The following is a 22,321-nucleotide window of genomic DNA, read 5'->3' on the forward strand; positions in this document are numbered from 1 at the left end:
ACCACTGTCTCTTTCAGCTTTCTCCTAGTTTCCTATGTTTATTGCCATAACCACTGATACTCTCCTATCAATTTATTCCCAGAGTTGGCAGTCCTCTTGCAAACAAATTTGTGTCCCTTGAGGTTCCCTGTACTACTTCTAGCTGCTCTTCCCCTCAGGCTGTTCTCTATTCAGCTTAAGTCAAGTATTTGTTTGGCATAGTTTGCATGTTACGCCCCTCACCAAGCATTTTCAGTGTTTCATAAAGGATAAATAATGCACAGTTCACTTAAGGATCCTCTAGCACAGTGACACACAATGTACAGTGTTACTACCTGTATCTCCCAGAGCTTTCCCTAGACTTTGGCTATTGTTTTCATTCTCCTGTCTTCCTCCATGGATCTCCATCTTTGCATTTGCCAAACCTTTGCAGACCAGCACTGTGAAGATCCAGGGAAAGCGCTATGTCTCTCCGGAAGGGTAGCCAACCTTCATAAAATAGGGAAATACAGATACTAATGGTTAAGAATCCAGAATTGCTTATATATGTTAGAATATATGTTTAGAATCCCAATGAAATGATTTATTGTTTATCTTCTACATAACAGAATCTATGCGCTAATACATAAAGACCATTACAGAGTTAAAGAGAATAGTATGCTCCATTTGAGGACCTTAGTAAATTATAAAAAATGGCGAGTTAAACCCTACCTCTTCCAGTTTAGTTCAGATAGATGTAAAATATTGGATTTGCTTGGACAGTAAGTAGGAATGGTATTATGCCCACCATGGAGGAGAGCATTGATTCTGTCACTGTAGGAAAAAATTACTGCCCATGGTGCTTCTTCACCATTAGAATGGGTTGTTTATAGACTGAGCAACTCCCCTGGGACATTTAAGAAAATACAGATGTCTTCCTTGAGCTTTAATTACCCAGGAGCCTCACCTTATGAGGTGTTTACTACATTGTGTTTCCACTGTCGTCAATAAATACTGGAGGACTCAGTACCTTGTAAAACATACCCTGTTAAGTTGTGCTTGTGTGCTACTATTTGTGACCAAAAGACTTAGGTACATCTAAGTTCACATCCTTTTATTCTCGTGTAAATACGTTTTTTCACCTTGAAGTATTTCTTCCTCTCCTAGTGTTCTCCTCCCTAATGTATTTATAGAAAGCTGTCATTAATCAATTTTACTGTTGTTTTCTTAGGCAGAAGCAGATGTGTACTTACATTGCATCCCTCCAGTGGTATAGGCTATATATTCTATGGGTCAGAACTCATAGCCTCAAAACATGGGTGACCAAAAATGTGAGGTTCCAGGTGAGATCTCTTTGGGGCTTTCCATAAAGCATTTCAACTTCCATCTTAGTCTTTCCTGCAGCCTAAAGTTGTATTTACTTTATTCAGGCTGTACCGCAGACTAAGAATGGTCATCTGGTGATTGTATAAGCAAAATTTTTTGCTGTTATTTCCAGCTGATGAGTCTCCATCTTCTACTTTAAATTCCTGTTATTTGTCCCTATGATTGTGACCTTGAACTTCCCAGTATTTCATGTTTCTTCTCATAGCCCTACTACTATAGCCCTAAATGTCATCCAGCTTGACAGGCATGGTGTTTGACTACCCCCTTGATGGATAGTACATCCCAGCACCTCATTACAACTCCCCTAATTTTTGACCAGGGTCATAAGTGAACATAATTTGCCCTAAGGACTGATCTTTGAGTAGCTCCATTAATTGTAGGAGTCATCTAAAAACATCAACTCTTTTGGTGTACAAAGGCAGCAGTCTGCACTGGCATGGATCTATCTGCCTTTGGTGTTTTGTTGTGTTTGACACTTCTTTTAATTCCTTTCAGTATCTGATCCAAGTGACACATGCCACTGAAATAAGGCAGTTGACCCTAGCATTTTAGAATTAAAAAAAAAAAGAGTTGATAATTTAAAACCTTTATCAGAACCTACTGTTTAAAGTGTCAGTTCTCATAGAATTTGGGTGTTGACATCATCCTCTCCCATGATGTACCTGCTTTGCTGAGCTTTTTGCTCCTGTCTCAGTTATGCTAATTTCCATTTCTATATCCTTAATGCCATAGGCATTGATGCCTTCAAGTGTGTATTTGAAGTCCTACACATAGTAACCTACCTCCAGCCTGGAGCATGCTCCCACCACAGAGACCTCTCCTGAATTCTCCTTTCCTCATTCTCTGCTTTTTGTGCATTCAACTGAGGAACTGCTCTTTACAGTGATTTCCTTTTTCCTTTTTTTTTCTTAGCTTGGGTCTTTTCCACCTTAATGACCTGCAAGATGCGGCTTAATCTCAACTGAATGAGTTTAGGTGCACTTTCTCCAAAAGGACCTAAGCTAACCAAGGAGCCCAGTAGCTGCCCCATCATGTCCTTATCCCTTATCAGTGCTGTGTTGCAAGTAAAATCAGCTTCTGGGGGCCCAATTCACCCTTGCCAGAAAGGACAACGCATGGCTTCTGCTTAATTTAAGTTCCACTTAAATATTTTATCTTCCTATTTAGTGCTTAAGTGGTACTAAAGTGGTGCATAGACCTTGCTAGCAAATTTCTGGGTTAAATTTATCACCACATGCAAACAGCAAATCTACCATTATTAGCAAAGTGACTGAAGATGAGTGCTTCATTTTAAAAGTATAACAAAAGAAGGAACGACAGGGTTTTATTTTCCTTGTGATAGTGAGACATGTTGATCTCAATACTGTAGTTCTAATGGTCAGCTCAGAGAAATGGCTGTGGTAATTTCTCTACAAGTGAGTGTGATGATGATGATGATGATGATGATGATGATGATTGATGACGATGATGTGGCAGTTAAAATGTTTCCAGTCAGGATTTAGACTATAAAAGATCCAAATCACAGACTTCAGGTTGTGTGGCATAAGTTCCTACAGTGAGGATGACATTATTTCACTATACATGGAACTCACTTTTTACCTCCACTTGTTTTCTTATGGGTTTCTTCATGAGTTTTCTTTATTAATTCCCTCATTAATGGAGCAGCAACTATAATATGTTTGGTGTCTGTTGTCTACCATCCATTTTCAGTTCTGGTACAATTCAGAAGTTTTGCATCTTAATTCTTTCTTTGATTTCAGAGGGGCTACCCAGCATATCACCTCTTTTCTTTCTGCTCCCAGTGTTCTCTTGTCCTGAGAAATCTCGAAACCCAGACATTCTAGAGTTAACTGAGCAATTTGTGCTTCTTTCTGTGATACTTGGCATGCAGCAAGTCCCAAGAAATTCAGTAAGCTAATGGTGACCTCTTGACATTCCAGTTTCATTGTGGCTCCCAGTAGAATATCATCTACATACCAAAGCAAGCTAATTGAAGAATTCTTACCTTGCCAATCTTCCAATTATTCAGCCAATAAATTACAAAACAAAGTAGGGGTATTCTTGAATCCCCTGGGTAACAGTCCAGCACAGCTGAAATTTTCGTCATGCAGTTGGATTTTCCCATTCAAACACAAAAAGTTTTTGACTCTTCTCCTCCAGGAGCATTCAAAAGAAAGCACCTTTCAAATCCAATACTGTAAAATAGACATTGTTATTAGGTAAAGATGATATGTTTGGAAGACAGGAGGTACATCAAATCTTGTACCAATTGGTATTCTTGAGTCCAAGGTTTCTTAACTGGTAAGATCAGGGTATTATATTCAGATTGACACTCCTTCAATAGTCCATATTGAATAAAATAATTTAATAGTGGTTCTAAACCCAAATAAGCCTCTAACTTAATAGGATATTGCTTTTTTCTTACCGGTTGCTCTCCAGGTTTTAATTCAGTCTTCACCAGTACTGGGTTCTTTGCTCTTCCAAGTCTGTTGGTTGCTCATACGGTGGGTATTACAGCATCTGAAATTTCCTCTGGGATGTTTGTATCTCTCCATTTTTTCTCCATTAATAAACAAATTTGAGTCTTCCAAGCTGTTACCTTTGGCAGGTGTAGCTGTATTGTCATCATCAGAGAAAGTTATTTGTGCTCTTAATTTACACAACAGATCTCGCCCTAAGAGGGGTAAGGGACAATCTGGTATATAGAGAAATCTGTGAGTTACAGTTTTACTTCCAATTTTGCATTCCATTGGTTTTAAAAATGGTTTCAAAGCTCACTTTCCCATGACCCCACAATCAGCATATAGCTATTACTTAAAGGACCTTTAAAACTAGCTATAACTGAATATGTGGCTCCTGTAGCCACCAAGAAATCAATAGTTTCATTCCCCAGCTGAACTAGAACCAGGGGATCAGCTGGGGAAAATTTAGTATTTTCCCACAGTCCCCTTCAGTTTAAATCTGAAGCCCCCAGCATAATCAGATCAGCTTCAGGGGTCTTTCCCCCTTGAGGAACTGTTCTTTTTGGGCACTGTTTTTTTCCAGTGTCCATCTTCTTTACAGTAGGCATAGGCACATTGATTTGGCCCTATGGAACTTTCTAAAACTGATGCAGAATTCCAATCCCGGTTTCTACATCTAGCCTGGATATTTCCTTGATATCATCCTCCACCTCTTCCCTTATCTCTCATTAAATTCTCAGCAATCATGGCAGCTAACAAGTTAGCCTGCATTTTGTGACCTTTTAATCTTTTTTCTTTTCTTTTTTTCTCTGCTTCATCTCAGTTGTTATATACTTTATAGGCTATTTCTATCAATTGAGGGTTATTCCTTCTACTCCTATTTTCTGTAACTTTTTTCTTATATCTGAAGACAATTGTCCAATAAACAACATATTAAACATTCTGTTAGTTTAATCTTCAGGATCTAAATCAGTCCACTTTCTAGCTGCCTCACACAATCTCTTGTAAAATGCTGAGGGATTCTTATAATTTCCTTGTCTAGCTTCTTGTAACTTTGACAGATTCTTTGATTTCGGGACCCTATGCTGTATACCATATAAACTCAATTTCTGATACAATTTCTGATTTGTTCATTCACCTCCCAGCACTAGAATTTGGGTCCCATTCTGGATCAGTTTTAGGCATAGATCTGGCAGGATCATCATTACCATTTTGCCTTTGATTCTCTTGTTTGGCTTTTGGCAAAACTAATTGCTTTTCTTCTGGAGTAAAAAGTGTGTTTAACTGTTTGCATGTCACTCCAGATAGGACAGCACAATTGATTCCCCTAACTGATACATTTTATCTGAATTATTTCTATACAATCCTATTGATTGTTTCCAATTTAATAGGTCTGAGCTGGTAAATGGGACATGTACAAACACCGGCAAACGTTCAACTCCCGCTGCCTGCCGGAGTGGTGCCTGTATCACCAGGTGCTGAGCCCCAGTTCTTCCCGAAATGGGTGAGAAATTTTGCTCTTCCATTTGAGGAGAGTGTTTGTGGGAATTGCTACCAGCCTCTTCTCATCTAATTGGTGGTACCAGCTACTGCATGTCCTCCTACTCCTCATTGCCCGTAATACACCCCTGTGAGTTTATCAGGGATACTGGGAGTATCACAAGCTGAACAGCACCTCTGAGTCTTCTTTAGTCCACTTTCAGCCAATGCATAGATACGGTTCAGATCATAGTCTGACAGCTTACATTCCTTTCTCATTTCCTGATTATCATGGAAGGCAAAGAACAAATCAACATATGGTACTTCATCCCATTTACCCACTCTTTCACGGAAAAGCGTTAACTGCAATTTTATTATAATTCAAAGTCCCATTTTCTGGCCATTTCTTGCCATCAACCAGCTTGTACTTTGGCCACCATTGATTACGGTATCTGTGTAATTTTCTCTTAGTTAAGGGATTCCCAGCAAAATAGTTCCAGTTCTTCAGGATGCATCCTAAAGGAGTGCAAAGGGGTATCTCGAGGGAGGAACCAGAACCCCTATTATTTCCTAGGAAATTTTCTTTAACCAGGACTTTGTGTATTCAGCAAACAGAAGGTAATGTAGTTTCCCTTCTCAAACCTCTACATACAGAAGTATGCGATCCCTGGGATAGGGCGACTTATGCAGAGGGAGCAAACCTGAAGCCCAGACCAGGAGCAGATCAGAACGGATTTTTTCCACTCACCGAGGAGCCCATGCGGCGAGCTCCTGAGCTGCCACCCCCGCCGGGCTGGCGCGGCACCGCCGTGTCCCTCCGGCCCGGCCGCGGGGGCGGAACTCGGCGGAGCCCCCTCTCAGACGGGTCGGTGCGCGCTGGGGTCCCCTTCGGTCCCCGCTCCCCGTCAGGACGGCAAAGCGGCCCGGGCAAGGCTTGTCCCTCCTGGGGGGCAGAAACTGCTGTCACAGCCGGAGCGCACTGCCCGCCCGGCGACGCATCAGCCACACACGCGGCCGAGGTGCCATCTACTGCGTGTCTGCGCGGGCGTGGGAGCCGGGTGGCAAATCCACAGGGCCAGCACACCTCTTCACACAGCAAAACACTTCGTACACTTTGAAAACTCGTTTGCGATTACGTTCGGTCACAATTAACCCTCATTGGTTCTCACGAGCCTTGTCTCCATTTAAAGGTACAGTGGTCTTTAGTCTCACTGCGCATGTTGGGGGGGGTGGGTGTTGGGGATTTGTTAGTAGGGGGCTCTCTTTGCTCGAGGGTGGATCTGTTGGTGTGCTGAAGAGGACAGGTCCCGCATAGTTCAAGTAATTCTCTGTTTGGTCCATTAATCATTTGGTTCTCCTTGAGATTATCTTATGCCCCAGCTTGACCCATGTGGTCTTATTCCCTCTCCCAAGGCCGTCTTGTGCAACCGTTGGTAACATCCTCTGTCCTCCAGTCTCTCTCCTGTTCTTCACCACAGACATTCACATCACTTCCCTACGTTGCAATTTAAATAACAGAGTGCCCTTCCATTAATCATGTTATCTGCAAGCCGGTCGTCCGCAACGCCTCCCGGAGCGCCGGGGGATGCCTGCGGTGCGGTGCGGTGCCGGGGTGGCAGTGTGTGCCAGCGGCGGCTCCTGCGGCGGAGGCGCATCCGCGAGTGCGGAGCCGCTGAGCAGTCACTGTTTCACCCCTGCGGAGGGCTGCCCGCTCCCCTTGCCAGCTCACCGATGCTCGCCGCTTTGCTCAGGCCTCTCCCAAAACTGGTTGTCCGGTCTCTCAGGCTTGCCCAGAGCCGGGCACGTCCAGCACCGCCATGGCAGGAACGTGTCGGGGCGAGGGACAGCGGTGTAACGTTTTGAAACTTCGCAGCGAAAGCCCCAAACGCGCTGAAATCCGACATGATCCGCGGGAGGCGGCTCTGGCTGACTGGCATATTCATGCTGCGTTCACAGCCTTTGGTCACTGTCGTTCCCCTCCTCCGCAGCCGCTCGGATGGTGCCTTCAACTCGAACATCGCCCGCCTCGCTGCCGGCGCGGCTGCTCGCCCGCCCCGGTCCCAAAGCCGCCCCAGGGCAGGGTGATGGGCAGTGCGGCCGTCGTGGCCCCGGACGGCGGCTCTGCCGCGCTGGAGCCCTCCCCGGCTATCCTGCGGGGTCTGCGGCCCGGGCACGGCGGCTGCGCGGCTCTGCGCGGCTCTGCCGGCGCGCACCCCCGGAGCGAGCGCACCGCGGCTCGGCGGACGGCCGCGGGGGACGCCGGCCCGCAGGGCGGGACGTGGGGACGGGGACCGGTTTCGAGCCGTCTGCTTTCCCCGAGGGATTTCAGGTTGGGTCGCTGCAGCCCATGACACCGGTTGCCGGACTGTCTGCAGCCCGTGAGGAGTGTCCCCCGGCTCCCGGGTGGCCCCCCAGCATCCCGAGTCGCCCTCCTCTCTCGGCAAGGGCTTTTCTTGAGGTCGCTTGTTTAAATCCCGAGGAAGATCGCTACCCTCTGGACCTCGGTGCCTACCCGTGTTTGTAAAAGCACAGACCTCTGCAGCAAACTTAAGAGACATTTGTAATCCTCAAGGGCTGGGGTATGGTTTTGGCTACGTATATATGTATATACACTGCATAACTCTTACCCTAACCTGCATGTATTCATATATGTGGTGTATATGCCCAGTCTGTATGCATGTGTCCACTGCAAATACACTTTTTTGGCTGGACCTGGGGCATGGAGCTGCAGCAGCCTCACCTCTCTCTCCCGGGCTGTTATCTCTGGCATGATATATTTCCCTCTAACAACTTACAATAAAGGTAACTCTGGAAAGAGGCAAAACAGTTCAATGACTTACAGCCAAGTTGGTATTTCTACTGCAAATGCCTACGCTGGTGAAATCATTATTTCATTAAATCATACCTCAAAGCATTATTTTCCTGAAAGCCAAATCGTGACCAAACACACAGAAAAACTGCATTGACCTTAATGCTGAGTTGCTCTGTCTTCCAGTAGGAAAAATGAAATGCTTAGGTCTGTGCCCCTCTAGACAGGCATTTCTGTATAATTGTATTTTCTCCTGTGACTGGTAGTGCACGAAGTGATTTGGAAAACAGTAGGAAGCAACAAGGAACTCCAGCAAAAGTTTGTATTAAATCACTTTTAAATACTCAGTTAAGTTCCCGGTTTGTGTCAGACTCTTACTCTCTACTCTTACTCAGCCTGCCAGCACTTTCAATAAAGTTTCAGAACACCACCAACAAGCAATTAAACCCGAAACCCCAAACCAAACCAAAGTAAAAATCCCACTCAACATGCATGCGTTTTAACATGTATATTTAAGCTCTAAATTTTCTTCACAGCCTGTGACAATTGAGTTAGTTGTCTACTGAATAGCTACAGAATGTGTAGTTGACCGGCTTGCAGATAACATGATTAATGGAAGGGCACTCTGTTATTTAAATTGCAACGTAGGGAAGTGATGTGAATGTCTGTGGTGAAGAACAGGAGAGAGACTGGAGGACAGAGGATGTTACCAACGGTTGCACAAGACGGCCTTGGGAGAGGGAATAAGACCACATGGGTCAAGCTGGGGCATAAGATAATCTCAAGGAGAACCAAATGATTAATGGACCAAACAGAGAATTACTTGAACTATGCGGGACCTGTCCTCTTCAGCACACCAACAGATCCACCCTCGAGCAAAGAGAGCCCCCTACTAACAAATCCCCAACACCCACCCCCCCCAACATGCGCAGTGAGACTAAAGACCACTGTACCTTTAAATGGAGACAAGGCTCGTGAGAACCAATGAGGGTTAATTGTGACCGAACGTAATCGCAAACGAGTTTTCAAAGTGTACGAAGTGTTTTGCTGTGTGAAGAGGTGTGCTGGCCCTGTGGATTTGCCACCCGGCTCCCACGCCCGCGCAGACACGCAGTAGATGGCACCTCGGCCGCGTGTGTGGCTGATGCGTCGCCGGGCGGCCGGGCTCGGCCTTCGGAGGGGCTGCGCGACAACCCCCGCTGGTAGCGGCACGTCCCGGGGCTCACCTGCCTCCCTGCGGGGCCGCGGGCGGTGCGGCGGGTGGCGGTGCGGCTGGTCGCGGTCCCGTCAGGATGGGAAAATGCGTCTCCAAGTGTTTTGCCCGCGCGGGGGGCGAGGACAAGACGGTATTTTTGCCTTTTTTTATGCCTTAGGGGAAGGCAGGAAGGTCGCCGGTACCGTCAGCGAGCCCGTGCTGCGGCTGCCGGCTGGCGTCGGGGGGGTGTGTGCATCCCGGGGTGGCGGGGAGGGGAGTGATGCGCGGCTCGCAGTGTGCTGAACTCCGGTTCGCCGGGGACGGGTCTCGCTGTCGCTTTCACATGCACTGCGGTGCCTTATATAATTGTGTCCTGCAGTCTAAATGTAAGGCTTGGATTTTCTCGAACCGAGGAGGAACTGCTGGCACCTTCCGTAGTAACAGTCAGCTTGATTCCTTGCTATGCTTTTCATATGTTTTTAATAACCAGGTGGGGTACAAATTATAAAGGAAACTTGCATAGAGTTTTAAAGTTTGAAGAGAGATTATTCACCCTCTAGTGTCCCAAGGTTTCACCTAGCCTTTCTGACGGGATTGATTTTCCAGTCTAGAGGAAGTGAAACAAGGTAAAACTACTTGTTTTCTTGTGTCAGGGTGAATCTAAATCAAATTCCCAGGCACCAAAATGTGTTGTGTAACAAATGTGAGTGCAGAGGTAAGTACATAGCTACAGGTAGCAGAACAGCATGTGTGAGATAAGTTGTGGGACATTTCTAACACATTGCTTTTTGCGCTATTCTTCTGGAAATTTGCCTGGATTTTAAGTATGCACAGAAGAGGGAGAGAATGAACATATGCATTTAATTTGCTTAATAGAAAATATCTTGGCAGAAACACAGGCTTGTGCATTATATTCTGTTAGAGTTTGGCTTTTTAAAATACTCATATACTCTGTCTAATGAAAAGCTGATAGTATCTCCCATTCACCTAAAAATATGTTCAAATATAGCTTGAGATATGCTGCTAACCAGGTTAAGAGAAAATGTATAGCTTAATATAAAACTTGTTAAAGTACAGTCACTGGGGGATATCTAGATGCTTGTAAACTTACTGCTATGAGGTTGGATTACCTGATAACCAGTACAATTGAAACAGCAGTATAAACCACCTCTTTTTTGAAGGAAGACACTAGGTTATTTTGAACAGCATAGAATCATAAAATCATTTAGGTTTGAGATGACCTTAAAGATCATCGAGTCCAACCATTAACACTGCAAAGTCCACCACTAAACCATGTCCATAAGCACCACATCTACATGTCTTTTAAATGCTTCCAGAGATGGTGGCTCCACAGCTTCCCTGGGAAGCTTGACAATCCTTTCAGTGAAGAAATTTTTCCTCATATCCAATCTAAACCTCCCCTGGGGCAATTTGAGGCCATTTCCTCTTGTCCTATCCCTTGTTACTTGGGAGAGGTAACCAACGCCCACCTTGCTACACAGGTAGTTGTAAGGAGCGATAAGGTCTCCTCTCAGCCTCCTTGTCTCCAGGCTAAACAATGTTCCCTCAGCTGCTCCTCACAAGACTTGTTCTCTGCACTCTTCACCAGCTTCCTCAGCTGCAGTGGGATTCAGTTATTGTTTCTACACGTATTGTCTGAGATATGTATTCATACAAGAGAATTTCCAATGTATATGATTCTCTTTCCAGTGATAATATAAGGCCTTGCCCCAGGGAAGTCTGAATAAAGCACAACAGTAACCAAGCACCATTTGCAGGTCAAGTTTTTTGTGTGTTTTTTTTTTTCTGGTTTTGTTTTGGGTTGTTGTTTTTTTTTTGTTTGTTTTTGGGTTTGGGTTGTTTGGGGTTTTTTTAGTTTGGAATGCATTGGATACAGAAAAGCTATTCTGAAGGAGCAGTTTTAATAATAAGTGCCACAGAGAATCTGTGTGCAGTGCATAGTTTTAGGAGGTATCATAGAGAATTGGGAAGTGTTTGTGGAGATACTGTACATATATTTGGACCTCAGAGTATATGCAAGCATAAGTTGCAGGGAGGAGAGACACGTCAAGTTGGGGAGCTAACTCCAGGCTCCTGTGTTTACTTCCTAGCTGCAGTTGACTTCCTATGTGGGTCTGGGCAATTTTCTGATGTTCCTTGCTTGATTTGACCCATTTTTGCAGTGGATCTACTATTACTTACCTATTGTTAAAAAGTACCTGGAGGTTTAACTAATTAGTATGTCTAATGAATTAGTATCTCTCAGGTACTTTGCATTTCTCAGAGGAGAGATGTTGTAAGGAAAACCTCAACTCTGCCTCCCCATCCCACAGTTATTCCTGGTCCAAAGCAAAATCTTGACCTGTCTCCCTGACAGTGTCTCATTGAGGATGTCTACCTGTTGGCTGAAGCTCCATGCAACTAAAGCAGAGCCCTTCATAGAACACTTTGGGTTGGAAGGCAACTTTAAAGGTCATCTAGTCCAGCCTCGCCCCGACAATAAGGAGGGACATCTTCAACTAGATCAGGTTGCTCAAAGCCCTGTTCAGCCTCCAGCCCCAAGTTTTCATCACTACTTCCCTTCTTAATCTGTTCAGACAAGACCAGCATCTTGCCCATCCTCAGGCCTGTGTCATGGCATCTTTTACCAAGTTATTTTTCCAGGTCCTCATATGCAATTATATCTAAACCGTGCAGATGTTTCCTGAACTCCACTGCTAAGTTAACTGTTATTTAATTAGATTAATTCCTCCTTCCTTCCTACCTCTCTGCCTACCTACCTGACTACCTGCTAGTTCTTCTGGAGCTGCTTGGATGTTGCACCAATACAAGTCATCATACCTCAGTCTGTCCTCAGGGAGTGTTGAGTTGAATGGAGAATACATCAGTGCATTTTGTTGTCTGTTTCACTTGCTGAAATGCAATCTGACATTGAGCCTTTCACGAAAGAAATATTGGGAGGTCTGTATGCTATAAAGCTGATGATAGGAAAAAGACTTGCTACTGTGTCTTCTATTCAACAGAGCAGTTGAATATTAAGCACAGAGCAAACATACTATTCTACTTGTTCTGTTTTATTTATTTTCTGTCTGAGGAGATGGGACATATTCCAGACATGGGACTTAATCATTGTATGGTAGATTATAGGTATGAGTAAGAAAGTTTCCTTCATCTCCATCATGAGTGTAATTTTATTTTTACGAAAATTACTTCAGTATCAGAGTAATTTCTTGGAATGCAGCCAATGGAAGACCTCTCTCATCAGTTTTCCAAGCAACAATGAAATCCAGCATCCATTAAAAGTACCTGAAAAATAAATACAACAGTGGGCACAAACCCCACTGTTTTGTTTTCACATTTTGGCCAGAAAAAATTAACCCCAAATCACATTGAAGCAGGTTTTTTTCTCCCTTGCTTGAACTGCCTCACTGAAATGCTGCATATCTGCACAATCTTCTTACAGTGTCTCTGACCTTTTCACCCACTAGAAACAGCTGTGTCACTAGCATGGCTGCTGAGCCTTTTTAAACCTAGGTTGGATTTGGCCCTTAGTCACTAACCCTCAATGGCTTGACTCTAACTGGTGGCCTAGTAAAGGACACCTACTGAGATCCTTTGATATGCTGAGTCTGTTAGAAACAAAACTTCTGGGAGGGCAGGAAAGGTTCCTGCTTACCCTGTCTTCTCTTTCAAGTATTTTGTTGAGATAAATTTTAACAAATCTTAATTCAATGGGATATCCTGTTAATTTGGTTTCTTACAGCTTTGTTTTGGGGGATTTTTCCTCATGCGTTTCTGAATTTCCTAACTGCTTTGATTTTTTGACATTGGATCTATATGAATCTCAGCATTGGACCTGAGAGCTTTACATTCTCTGTCAGATCCAGTTTTGCTCTGCTGTAATGCTTTTTTCCCTAAGTTCTGGCATTCCCAATTTCCTGGCTGCGCTGACACTGAAGTGCTGGTTATCTGCAGAGCCACATTGATGATAACAAGAGGGGCTTTTTCATTTTGTGTTAATGTCATGTTTTACACTGGTAGCAGGAACATGGGCAGTCCAAACCAACTGTGTTACGCTGACAAAACAGGTTGCAATAACACAAAATGTCAGGAATTTATAAGTTCACCATGCACCCAGGAGACCATAAGGCTGGTATGATGATTAGCCAAAACTACACCTTGCCTCTTTTGCAGAAGAGAAAGATAAGGACTCATGTGCTGTTGCTCTCTAAAAGAACCCTCTGAGAAAGAGGGACTACTTGAGACCTTGGCACTGAGGGCAACCCTTGCACATCTGACCTCCCAGGAAACATAAATACAAGGTCCCAAAGAGCAGTCCGAAAGCTCTAACCAAAATAAAATACAATGCAAGAAGTATTGGCAGGACAAGCAAGTGACAGGGAAGCCACCTAAGCTGTGCCAACACCAGCTGCTCGAGATAGCCCCAGAGGCTGCTCTGGAAACCATGGCCCCAGCATAGTGGGAGACAGCCAGGAGGTCCGCTCTCCTGGTGGGGTGGTGTCCATGCTGAAGTTTGGGTTCTAGGATAGCATTTTTAAGCTGGTACCATAGTGATTCTCCACTCTTTTGGAGAGAGTCTCCCCACCAAGTGTCCTCAAGGGTAGGACAAACCTTATCTAAGATAAAACATAATGCAAAAAAAGGATTCTGTAATATTTCTTATGGAGGATCAACATTTTAACAACTTCTTTTTCCTAGGTTGTAATTTTTTTACTCTCTTTTAATTCTTTATGTAAGTAGAATAGTAACAATCCCACTGAGTTCTGCTCATCTGTAGGTGCTGGCAATGATTTGTACAGAGCTCTCTTGCTTTAAATGGGTTTTGTTTCAAGTAGTAGGAGCTGGTAATTTGAGTGGGTGCTTTCCTTCTGCAAGCCCCATATCCAGTATATCCCTGTGCACACACCTTCAAGGGCAACAGTCCTGGCAATCTGTCAAGAACACTTCTTAAAATTACTCCAGTGAGTTAAACAGACGGTACGGGCAGATGCAGTGATATTCTCCAAAAGGGGAAACCTTATCTCTGTAAGATGGCTGGTTTGGGAATCTGTGTGAAGGGCTATGTTTTTTTAACGTACAAGGCTATATTCATCCACACCTTTTTTTTTTTTTTAATTACTTAATAATAATAATAAAACCCCAACAAAAAGCAACAGAACAATCCACTGCATTTTATTCTGAGCCTAATGCAGTTGGTCAGGGCTGGGGACTCTGCAGTCCTGGCACACAACACCCTGTGCATTACTCAGCAGAGTACGGAGCTGACTGTTTGGAGGAGCCCAGCCTTGCGTGCCTGGCTTCTTCCCATAACTGAGTAAAAAAGATTCCCACATCGCCTGGGTCTCCTTAAGCACCCAAGGATCTCAACTGAGCTCACTTTATCACTCTATTTACAGCAAAACTTTCCAGAAAGTGTCTCCCTTGGATCTGATAGAAATCATCCCAAAACAGCAGTGTGTAAAGGATTAATTTAAATTCCAGATTCTGGTTTCCTGGTATTAGCAAAAATAAAGCTTTTGTGTTACTTCTCTTAACAGTTTAAAATTAGATGCCGGAAAAATAAAGAGAAACATTAAGCTTTGAAATATTTATTTTTTCCATTTACATTTTGGTAAGACAAAACTAATCTGCTATCCTATCTGCTGTGTATCTTACTGCTGAACTAATCTTTTCTATGCCCTAGATTGTTATTAGCCTTGCTTGATTATGACTGAAAGATTTACTTTCTAGGACTGCTTATAATTCCATTTGCCACTACACTGCTTTTTCTCTTAAATATTAGGGTTTTTGTAGTGTCCTTTAAAGATTCTTGGCCTTTTCTAACCTGGGACAAATTTATAGTAGGCTGATCTAGTTTTCCTAATCTTTAATGATCTTCCCAGCATGGTATGTTCTTTGTCTTCTTCCTGATGTGATTCAGGACACATTCCAATTTAAAGTGCCCTTATGCTTCGAATCATTATGCTGGGATTTATTGTACTAAACCAAACTCCAATAGATTTTATTGAGGCTTTTCTCTGTCAGTTTGCACAGCACTCAAAAGATACCTGCTGTCAAAGTCCTTGCATTTTAGTAATAACACCTTAGCATTGTTAATGTAAATATGTTTAAATTTTCCTTTGGCCAACTCATCTGTTTTAATTCCTTAAATATTCGGATTTCTTTTGAGACAGTTGAGGAAAAGAGCTCTTTTTCTTTACAGACAATAAAATACCAGAAATAAATGTGTAAATAGGCATGAACATTAGGCCATCAGTGGTGTTTCTATGGGTATGTCCACCATGCCTAGAACGGTGTAAGTACAGTAATCTGCTTGGCAAATTTGACTGCATGACCATATCGCTATGTTTAGAGGTGGTTAAATGCAGGCATCAATAGATGCAAGTGTTTTCACAGAATTAAGAAAACCATCTTGTACATGCAGTCCAGCCATATATGGTACACAGATAGAACAAAAAATGATAAAAAAATAAAAATGTCCTTTTAGACCCATATGAGTAAATAGAGTATTCTGTGCTGTCCTGTACATGAGTGTGTGTACCTGTATTTATAGAGATACCAGGTATTTGTAGCCAGTGAGTCATGGCTCCTAAGCCTGATCTGAAAATGGAATGGGTTCATTATAATCCCACCACCACCTCACCACCCTACCCCCCCAAAAAAAATCTGAGGAATCAATCTAATCTGCTTTACTAAATGAACATGTGAAAGTGCTTATCAGGGATAAACCTGGGGACTATACGTGTTTCTCTCTTTTTCCTCAAACAGAATGAAAACACCTTTGAGAAAATAAAGGAGTTAGAAGAAGAGCTTGCAAAGATCAGGGATGAAACTGGTAAGTAGTACAGGCAAAGTAACAAAATGTTTTTCTCACTTTACACAGTTATTCTCTGTGCCCTAATCCTGGGGAACGTGCATACGTGTGATGAAGTCTTTTCTGAAGCCCAGTGTCAAGGGGTTTTGTGGCTTTGCAGATAACTGTGATTCTACCTCTTTGTTGTGGAGATGGGACCGTCACCACACATTATCTTTACTAGACAAATTGTTCTTCATAAATCCATAGCTTCCGTTTTCAGACTATGTACCACCACTTCCAAGGAGAAAGCACAGTGTGATGAGAAGTGGGAACTTGGGACCTCTGTGGTGCATGGTGCCTGGGAATGCATTGCTCACTTACGTACGTTTGCATGTTTGGCAGTTCAGCTGCAAACTTAAGGATATGAAGCTCAGAACTTGCTTATTAATATCTCTAAGGTCTCTTCCTGGTTGAAAGACAACAAAAGCAATGTGTCCCATTCAGTATTCTCTGTGTATCTGCATGCACCGCTTACCCTCTTTGGTTTCTGATCTAGACAGGAAAGACAGGGATGGTGTAAAGACATTGCAACTCTTGACAGAGAAGATAGGCTTTTGCACTGGCTGCAGCCAGTTCTGAGCTCTTCTGGGCTTAAATCTCCCCAGAATGGGTGTGATGTTGAGTTCATCTACTCCAGGGCAAATAGAGAGGAGGAAGGGCACCTGGAGGGAGGACCACTGGCGCAGGGGACACCCTGAGCATCAAAAGTTGTTGGAACCACTGATGACTAGAGCTGTGAACAGGGGGAACCTCTCAGATTTCTTTGCATGGGGGACCCCAATTGCTGGGTCATACACTAAGCAGAGATTGTGCCGTGTGGTGGGAGGGTGACTTGGTTTGCAAAGGGGGAGCACAGGCCAAACCCCTGCAAGGCAAGTAGAACTGCAGATCCTCCCTGTGCTTCGTGTTCACCTTGCCTGTGACAACCTACCGCAGAAAAGCTGAGCACAGCCCTTTTCTGATGCCCAACAGCTTGTGCTCCCTGCTGTGCCCCTCTGAAATTTTTTGGCTGATCATCATTTCATAGAGAGCTTTATTGTCCCCACAGCCAAAGGATACTGCAGCAATAGCAAAACAGTGTTTCTAGTTATTCCCTGATGCCTGCCTTCATCCATCCTCTGCATTTCCACAGCTCTTACAGAGGAGTGGTTGCCAGTGGTACATTCTTTAGGCAGGGCACATATGAAGCTTTCCATTGAATACCCTCCTTTCATTTGAAAGCCCTACCTCTTTCTAGCAGGTTGGGTTTGCTCATTTTCATGAGTGCTTTTGTAGGTGGTGGTGACATGGGAAGGAAAGGGACATACAGGGCTGGAGGTAAAGAGCAGCTCTGCTTCCATTACACCATGTTTGTACAGCTGAGGTGGATACAAATCACTGGTGGCTTTGCTAGAGAACTTTGCCAAGGATATGACTGACTGCCTGTTTGGGAGTCCCAGAGCAGCCTGTTCAGTAACAGGAGATCACTGTGCTGCCTGCCCTTGCCATTGCTCTTGTGCATGCAGCAGTTAATACCTCCTCCGCACAAACCTGGGTCCTGATAGTCCATGGAGACAGTTTTGGTAAGAATCCCAAATGCTTCAGAAAAGCAGTCTGAGGTCTCAGCTGAGCTGTACTGCTTCAGAAGGCAGATTAGCCATAGATATGTATGTGCTTTCTTTCTCAAAGAAGGGAAAGATGGTGTGGGATAGTCCTTTGCTTAATGGTCCAGTAGGCATGTGTGCTGGAGAGGAACCATCACGGGCCACCTCTTCCTGAGCAAGCCACCACTCTGGGAAACACTGAGATGCTGAGCAGAGGCTGCTTAGGAGCAACAGGGGTAGCTGGTGATCTGTCATGCTTGTTGGAGGTATCCCCTCCATGCAACCCTGAGATGCAACATACCCAGGTAGAAGGAATCCCAGCAGAGATGGACAAAAAGATGAACATGTGCAGGTATTGCTCCCCAGCAACATGTGAAAAAATTCATCAGCAGTACATATCCTGGTATGTATCCATTCATATAGAAGGTGAATATTTATGGTTTTTAGTGTAATTCAAAAATTGTTGGGTAGTCTGTTTTCCCTTGGAACAAAATTATAAATTTAAATTTTGTGAAGCAACCCATTTTTCAGATCTGTGGACGAGGTGAAATGCCATGTGCATGAGAGCATTTCTCATTAGTGCAGTTCTTTGCTGTCTCTAAAGCAGTGCAAGCTGGGGCTGTGGGTGCTACTGGAGATAAGCAGCCTGCCTGCACTATAGGAAGGTTATTCTGGTCTCACTGTCAGATGAATCTGTATGTTGTACAATATTGTACATGTTGTACCAAGCTTTCTGCAGGTAAAGAATGAAACAGTCATTTATTTGACAGCAGCAATCATAGGTGATTCTGTGAAGAAATACAGGGAAAGTCTACGGAGCATGTTATTTTGACTATAACCAAGCTGTAGTTCTGACTTGTCTTGGTCATTTTAGTTAGTAATGTCTCATTAATTTAAAAATAACCAGTGCAGTTAAACAGCATGGGTGTTGGTCAGAAATTCCTGATTTCTCATGTGTAAATTCACCATGTCAGACTCACTGATGCAAATACCTGGATGAATCAGTAAAACAGGGCTGGACTAGCCAGGGTTGATGCAAGCAGTATGTACATTTAGTGGTTTAGGCAATAGCTCTAATTCAGAATTATGATTGAGGTGCTGAATGTGCTTGGTTTTGAAAGCACACAGTCTTCGTTAGCTTCAACAGAAACTGCAGGATTCTGCTGTACAAATCAATGAAACTGAGATATAATCCACTGTTCAGGAAAGTCAAAATATATTTTTAAGGAAGCCTCTGTTGGTAGATAAAACCGCTGCTGAAGCAATAGCAGTGATGGAGCATTGTGTAAAACAGCCTAAGGACCTGCACCCTTCTGGACCCAGGCAAAATATTTAGGTTCGGATAACACCGTCCACCTTTACCCCCAGCACTGCTGTGAAGTATCGCACCTATCTGAAACCAGCGTGCAGTGAAATAGGAAAGTGATTTTCCTTTCCCAGCCCTGAGGAGGAATGTGGCCTCTATAAATGCTGAGGGACTTGTTATTTTATGCAGTAAGATTTGCACATGTATTTTGGTAGAAATACCAAGGCTAGAAAACATGACAAGCAATCATTCTACATTCAAGACACCCGTCGTTATAAATTATAAATATAAGCACTTTTCAGCTGCAACACTTAGACTCCTGGAATAAAGAGGTTTTGAACACCAGCTGTTTCCCTTCGAACTAATGGAAATTAAATGTCAGAATTACCTGCTCCTTTGCTATCAGGCAAATGGCTTTTGAAATGAGTTCAGAGGAGGTATGAAGATACACAAAACCCTAGATGAATGGAAGACAATCAGATGTCAAGTTTAAAATTTGCATTATCTGTGTTCATGAGAGTTTGGGAGCCAAAGCCTGTGTGCCACCTCCTCCTGGATATGCTTCCTAGTCAGAGGATCCTTAACCTGAGTGAGGTGGCTGTGATTTGTCTGTGAATCTGTGGCCAAGGGTCAGGAGGAAGAGTAGGATCTGCAAGGGGAAGAGTCTATTTGTCATGTCAGAAGCAGATGGTCCCTTTGTGAGGCCACATGACACCGGCCCCCCAGTTCCCGTGAGACTTGCTCCCCCAAATGCAAGGTGCCAGGGCTGGGAAGGCTGGGCTGTGGCTCAGCCTGGGTTTGTGTGGGAGGATCTGTCCTTTAGTGACATCTCCCTTTCCCTCACCTTCCCAGCCCGGTGTGAAATGAGTTTTGCTCATCTGTTGCACATTGTAAAAACCACTCAGTGCTCGGGGAGTAGGGCAGCAATGGCAGCTGCTCTCATTTAACCCAGCACGCTGTCATCCTGGGACATGCCATGTTACATCAGAGTCATTTCCAGTCTGTAAGCAGCAACTGAAATACCTACAGAGAAGGAAAAAGAGAACCAGGGTGTAACTCCCCTGGATAGCAACTGATAGCAGTTGTGCTCTGTTTGTCTTGTTCCATGTCAGCAATACATTTATATAACTTTCCTTAGTGATTTTTTTTTTTTTTTCTAGAAGATCGCTTCTACAGTACCCATATCACAATGTCTGAAAGTAAAATTCAGTTTCCCAGCAACGTTAGTGGGTCTTCTGTTCAGGCATCTATTGTCAGGGCCCTGCTGGAGTCAAATCAGCTTGGTTCACCAGAACCACCTGCTGAAGCCACAGCTGATTAAGCACTGGCTCCAGCTAGGCAGGCTCTCCCACACTGATTCCTGCTCCCCAGCCAGGTAAGGGAGCCACAGACCTCGTCCTGGGCTGCATGAGTGTCACCTTCTGCTACTCGTGCCCCAGCAGAGCCAGGCCCAAAGATCCATCTCCTGCCTAAGAAGAGATTCAGTCTTTCCTCATCACTTCAGTCCTTGGCCTCATTTTCTTGGTCTGGGAGGCTGCGGTAGGGATCACTTCTTCTCATAAGAAGTGTTTGATATTCAGTATAGGGCAAATTTACTGGGCAATGGCCTCGTTTTCTGCCTCCTGTATCATTGTTGGGTGTGTGGGAACATGCCATGCAGACACTCTTTCCTTGCTTTCCCCTTCCCTCTATTTTGCATCTGCATCAGGGTTTGATTTGCAAGAGGTGAATATTTTCTTTCAGGTTGCAGAAAGTTTTTCAGATAGAATTTCTTTTGGTTAGAGCATGTCATTTTGTCGCCCAGCCCTCCCTGTGAGCTGAGTAATCTCATTAGAGAGGCTGGAGAGACATGAGGTTCATTACAGCTCCAATTTAAAGCTTGAGTAAGCTTGAATTCTACTGAACACAGAGCTGCAAGCACTACCCCTTGTCCTCTAGCTCTGAGATCAGTTTGTATGTCAGAGGAAATAAAAAATACAAAAGCAAGAGAGAGGGTTTAGAGCTATAATCCAAACTGCCAGGAGACATTTCAGCTAATGACCGTATAAATTGCGCTGTTCCATTTTGGGTATGAGGCAGGTGGGAAAGCTTTCTATGGGCCACTGCTGCGGCGCTGAGCTCACCGATTCAGGCTTGCTTTCCCTCTTTCTGTAAGAAGCAGAGAGCTTGAAAGGGACGCAGAGTCCCTCTTAGTGTTCCAGAAAACATTAGGATCAGAACAGGACCCCAGTAGTGACGTTTGTCTGGGCATACTGGGCAAGTCTGGGTATTACTATCCAGTAAATGTGGAAGCAGGGCTCTAAACAGGGTGAAAAATAGCTGTGTGGGGAAAGACATGGTTAGCTCTGGTGGCCAAACTACCTCACATGGGTGCACCTAACATGACCCATGGTCACAGCAATAGGTAAATCTGACAAATTGATCCTATCCTGAAAAAAATTACCTGAGTGATACCATATTAGAAAGAGACAGAAAAATGCGTTTGGCTTTTTTTGCCAGATATTGAGCAAATATGTAGGATAAATATGTTTCTGAAACATTCAGAAGTTGTCTACCCAGGGAAACAGCTGCTTCCAGTTCAGTGATTCACAAAGCCATATTGGTCTGTGTGTGGCACGTGCATTTTAAAAGGCAAAGGAAGGATGACTGGCTAATATAGATGGTATATTTAAAAGGTGGTAATTTTTTGAAACCAGCTATGGGTCTAAATCTGAAAGAACTTCTAGTAGTGCCATTAAAAAAAATCTCTTCTTCTCTAGTGTTTTTCTGAGTGTTATGGTCATGATGATTTTAATCGCTTCTTACCTGTTGGATCTTTACAAGTGAGCAAACTTGCTCTCTAAATGTAGTCTGGCTGACCTTTTCCAAATTGCATCAGGTCTTCAGTATCTGGATTGATTGAAACCATTCTTAAGAAAGCAAAAGTCCAAGGATACAGTGTTTGTGACACTGCTGTTCTGGGACCTGGGGAACGATACAGCTGAGGAACAAAATGGGGAAATAGACTGAGTATCCTTGACTCGGTGGAACTGTTGGAGTCACAGCTTCTGAAACCAGTTGTAGACATGGTTGTAAATTCAGAGACATGGTCACGGGGTTAGTTCACAAGAGTACAAATTTCACATTTTCTGATTGCCTTCAGCATCAGCCTTTCATTTGCACTCTCTGATTCCATGAAGCACACAAGATAGTGGTTTGAATATAAAAATATTTTAAGAAGTGTGCATTAATGAATTCAAGAGATCCTTGATGGATCTGGTGCGAAA

At 43.8% G+C, this 22,321-nt stretch overlaps 1 protein-coding gene across 1 annotated transcript in view; it reads left to right on the forward strand.

Moving 5' to 3' along the window:
• The window catches only part of MTUS2 (microtubule associated scaffold protein 2), a 319,840-nt gene that overhangs the window by 271,767 nt on the left and 25,752 nt on the right, over nt 1-22,321 (forward strand). Inside the window, exon 9 of the mRNA XM_056328035.1 lies at nt 16,079-16,145. Coding sequence (XP_056184010.1) covers nt 16,079-16,145 — 67 coding nt within the window. The remainder of the gene's footprint in view (nt 1-16,078; nt 16,146-22,321) is intronic.

Source organism: Falco biarmicus, chromosome 2 (assembly GCF_023638135.1).
Source record: "Falco biarmicus isolate bFalBia1 chromosome 2, bFalBia1.pri, whole genome shotgun sequence".
Lineage (NCBI taxonomy): Eukaryota > Metazoa > Chordata > Aves > Falconiformes > Falconidae > Falco > Falco biarmicus.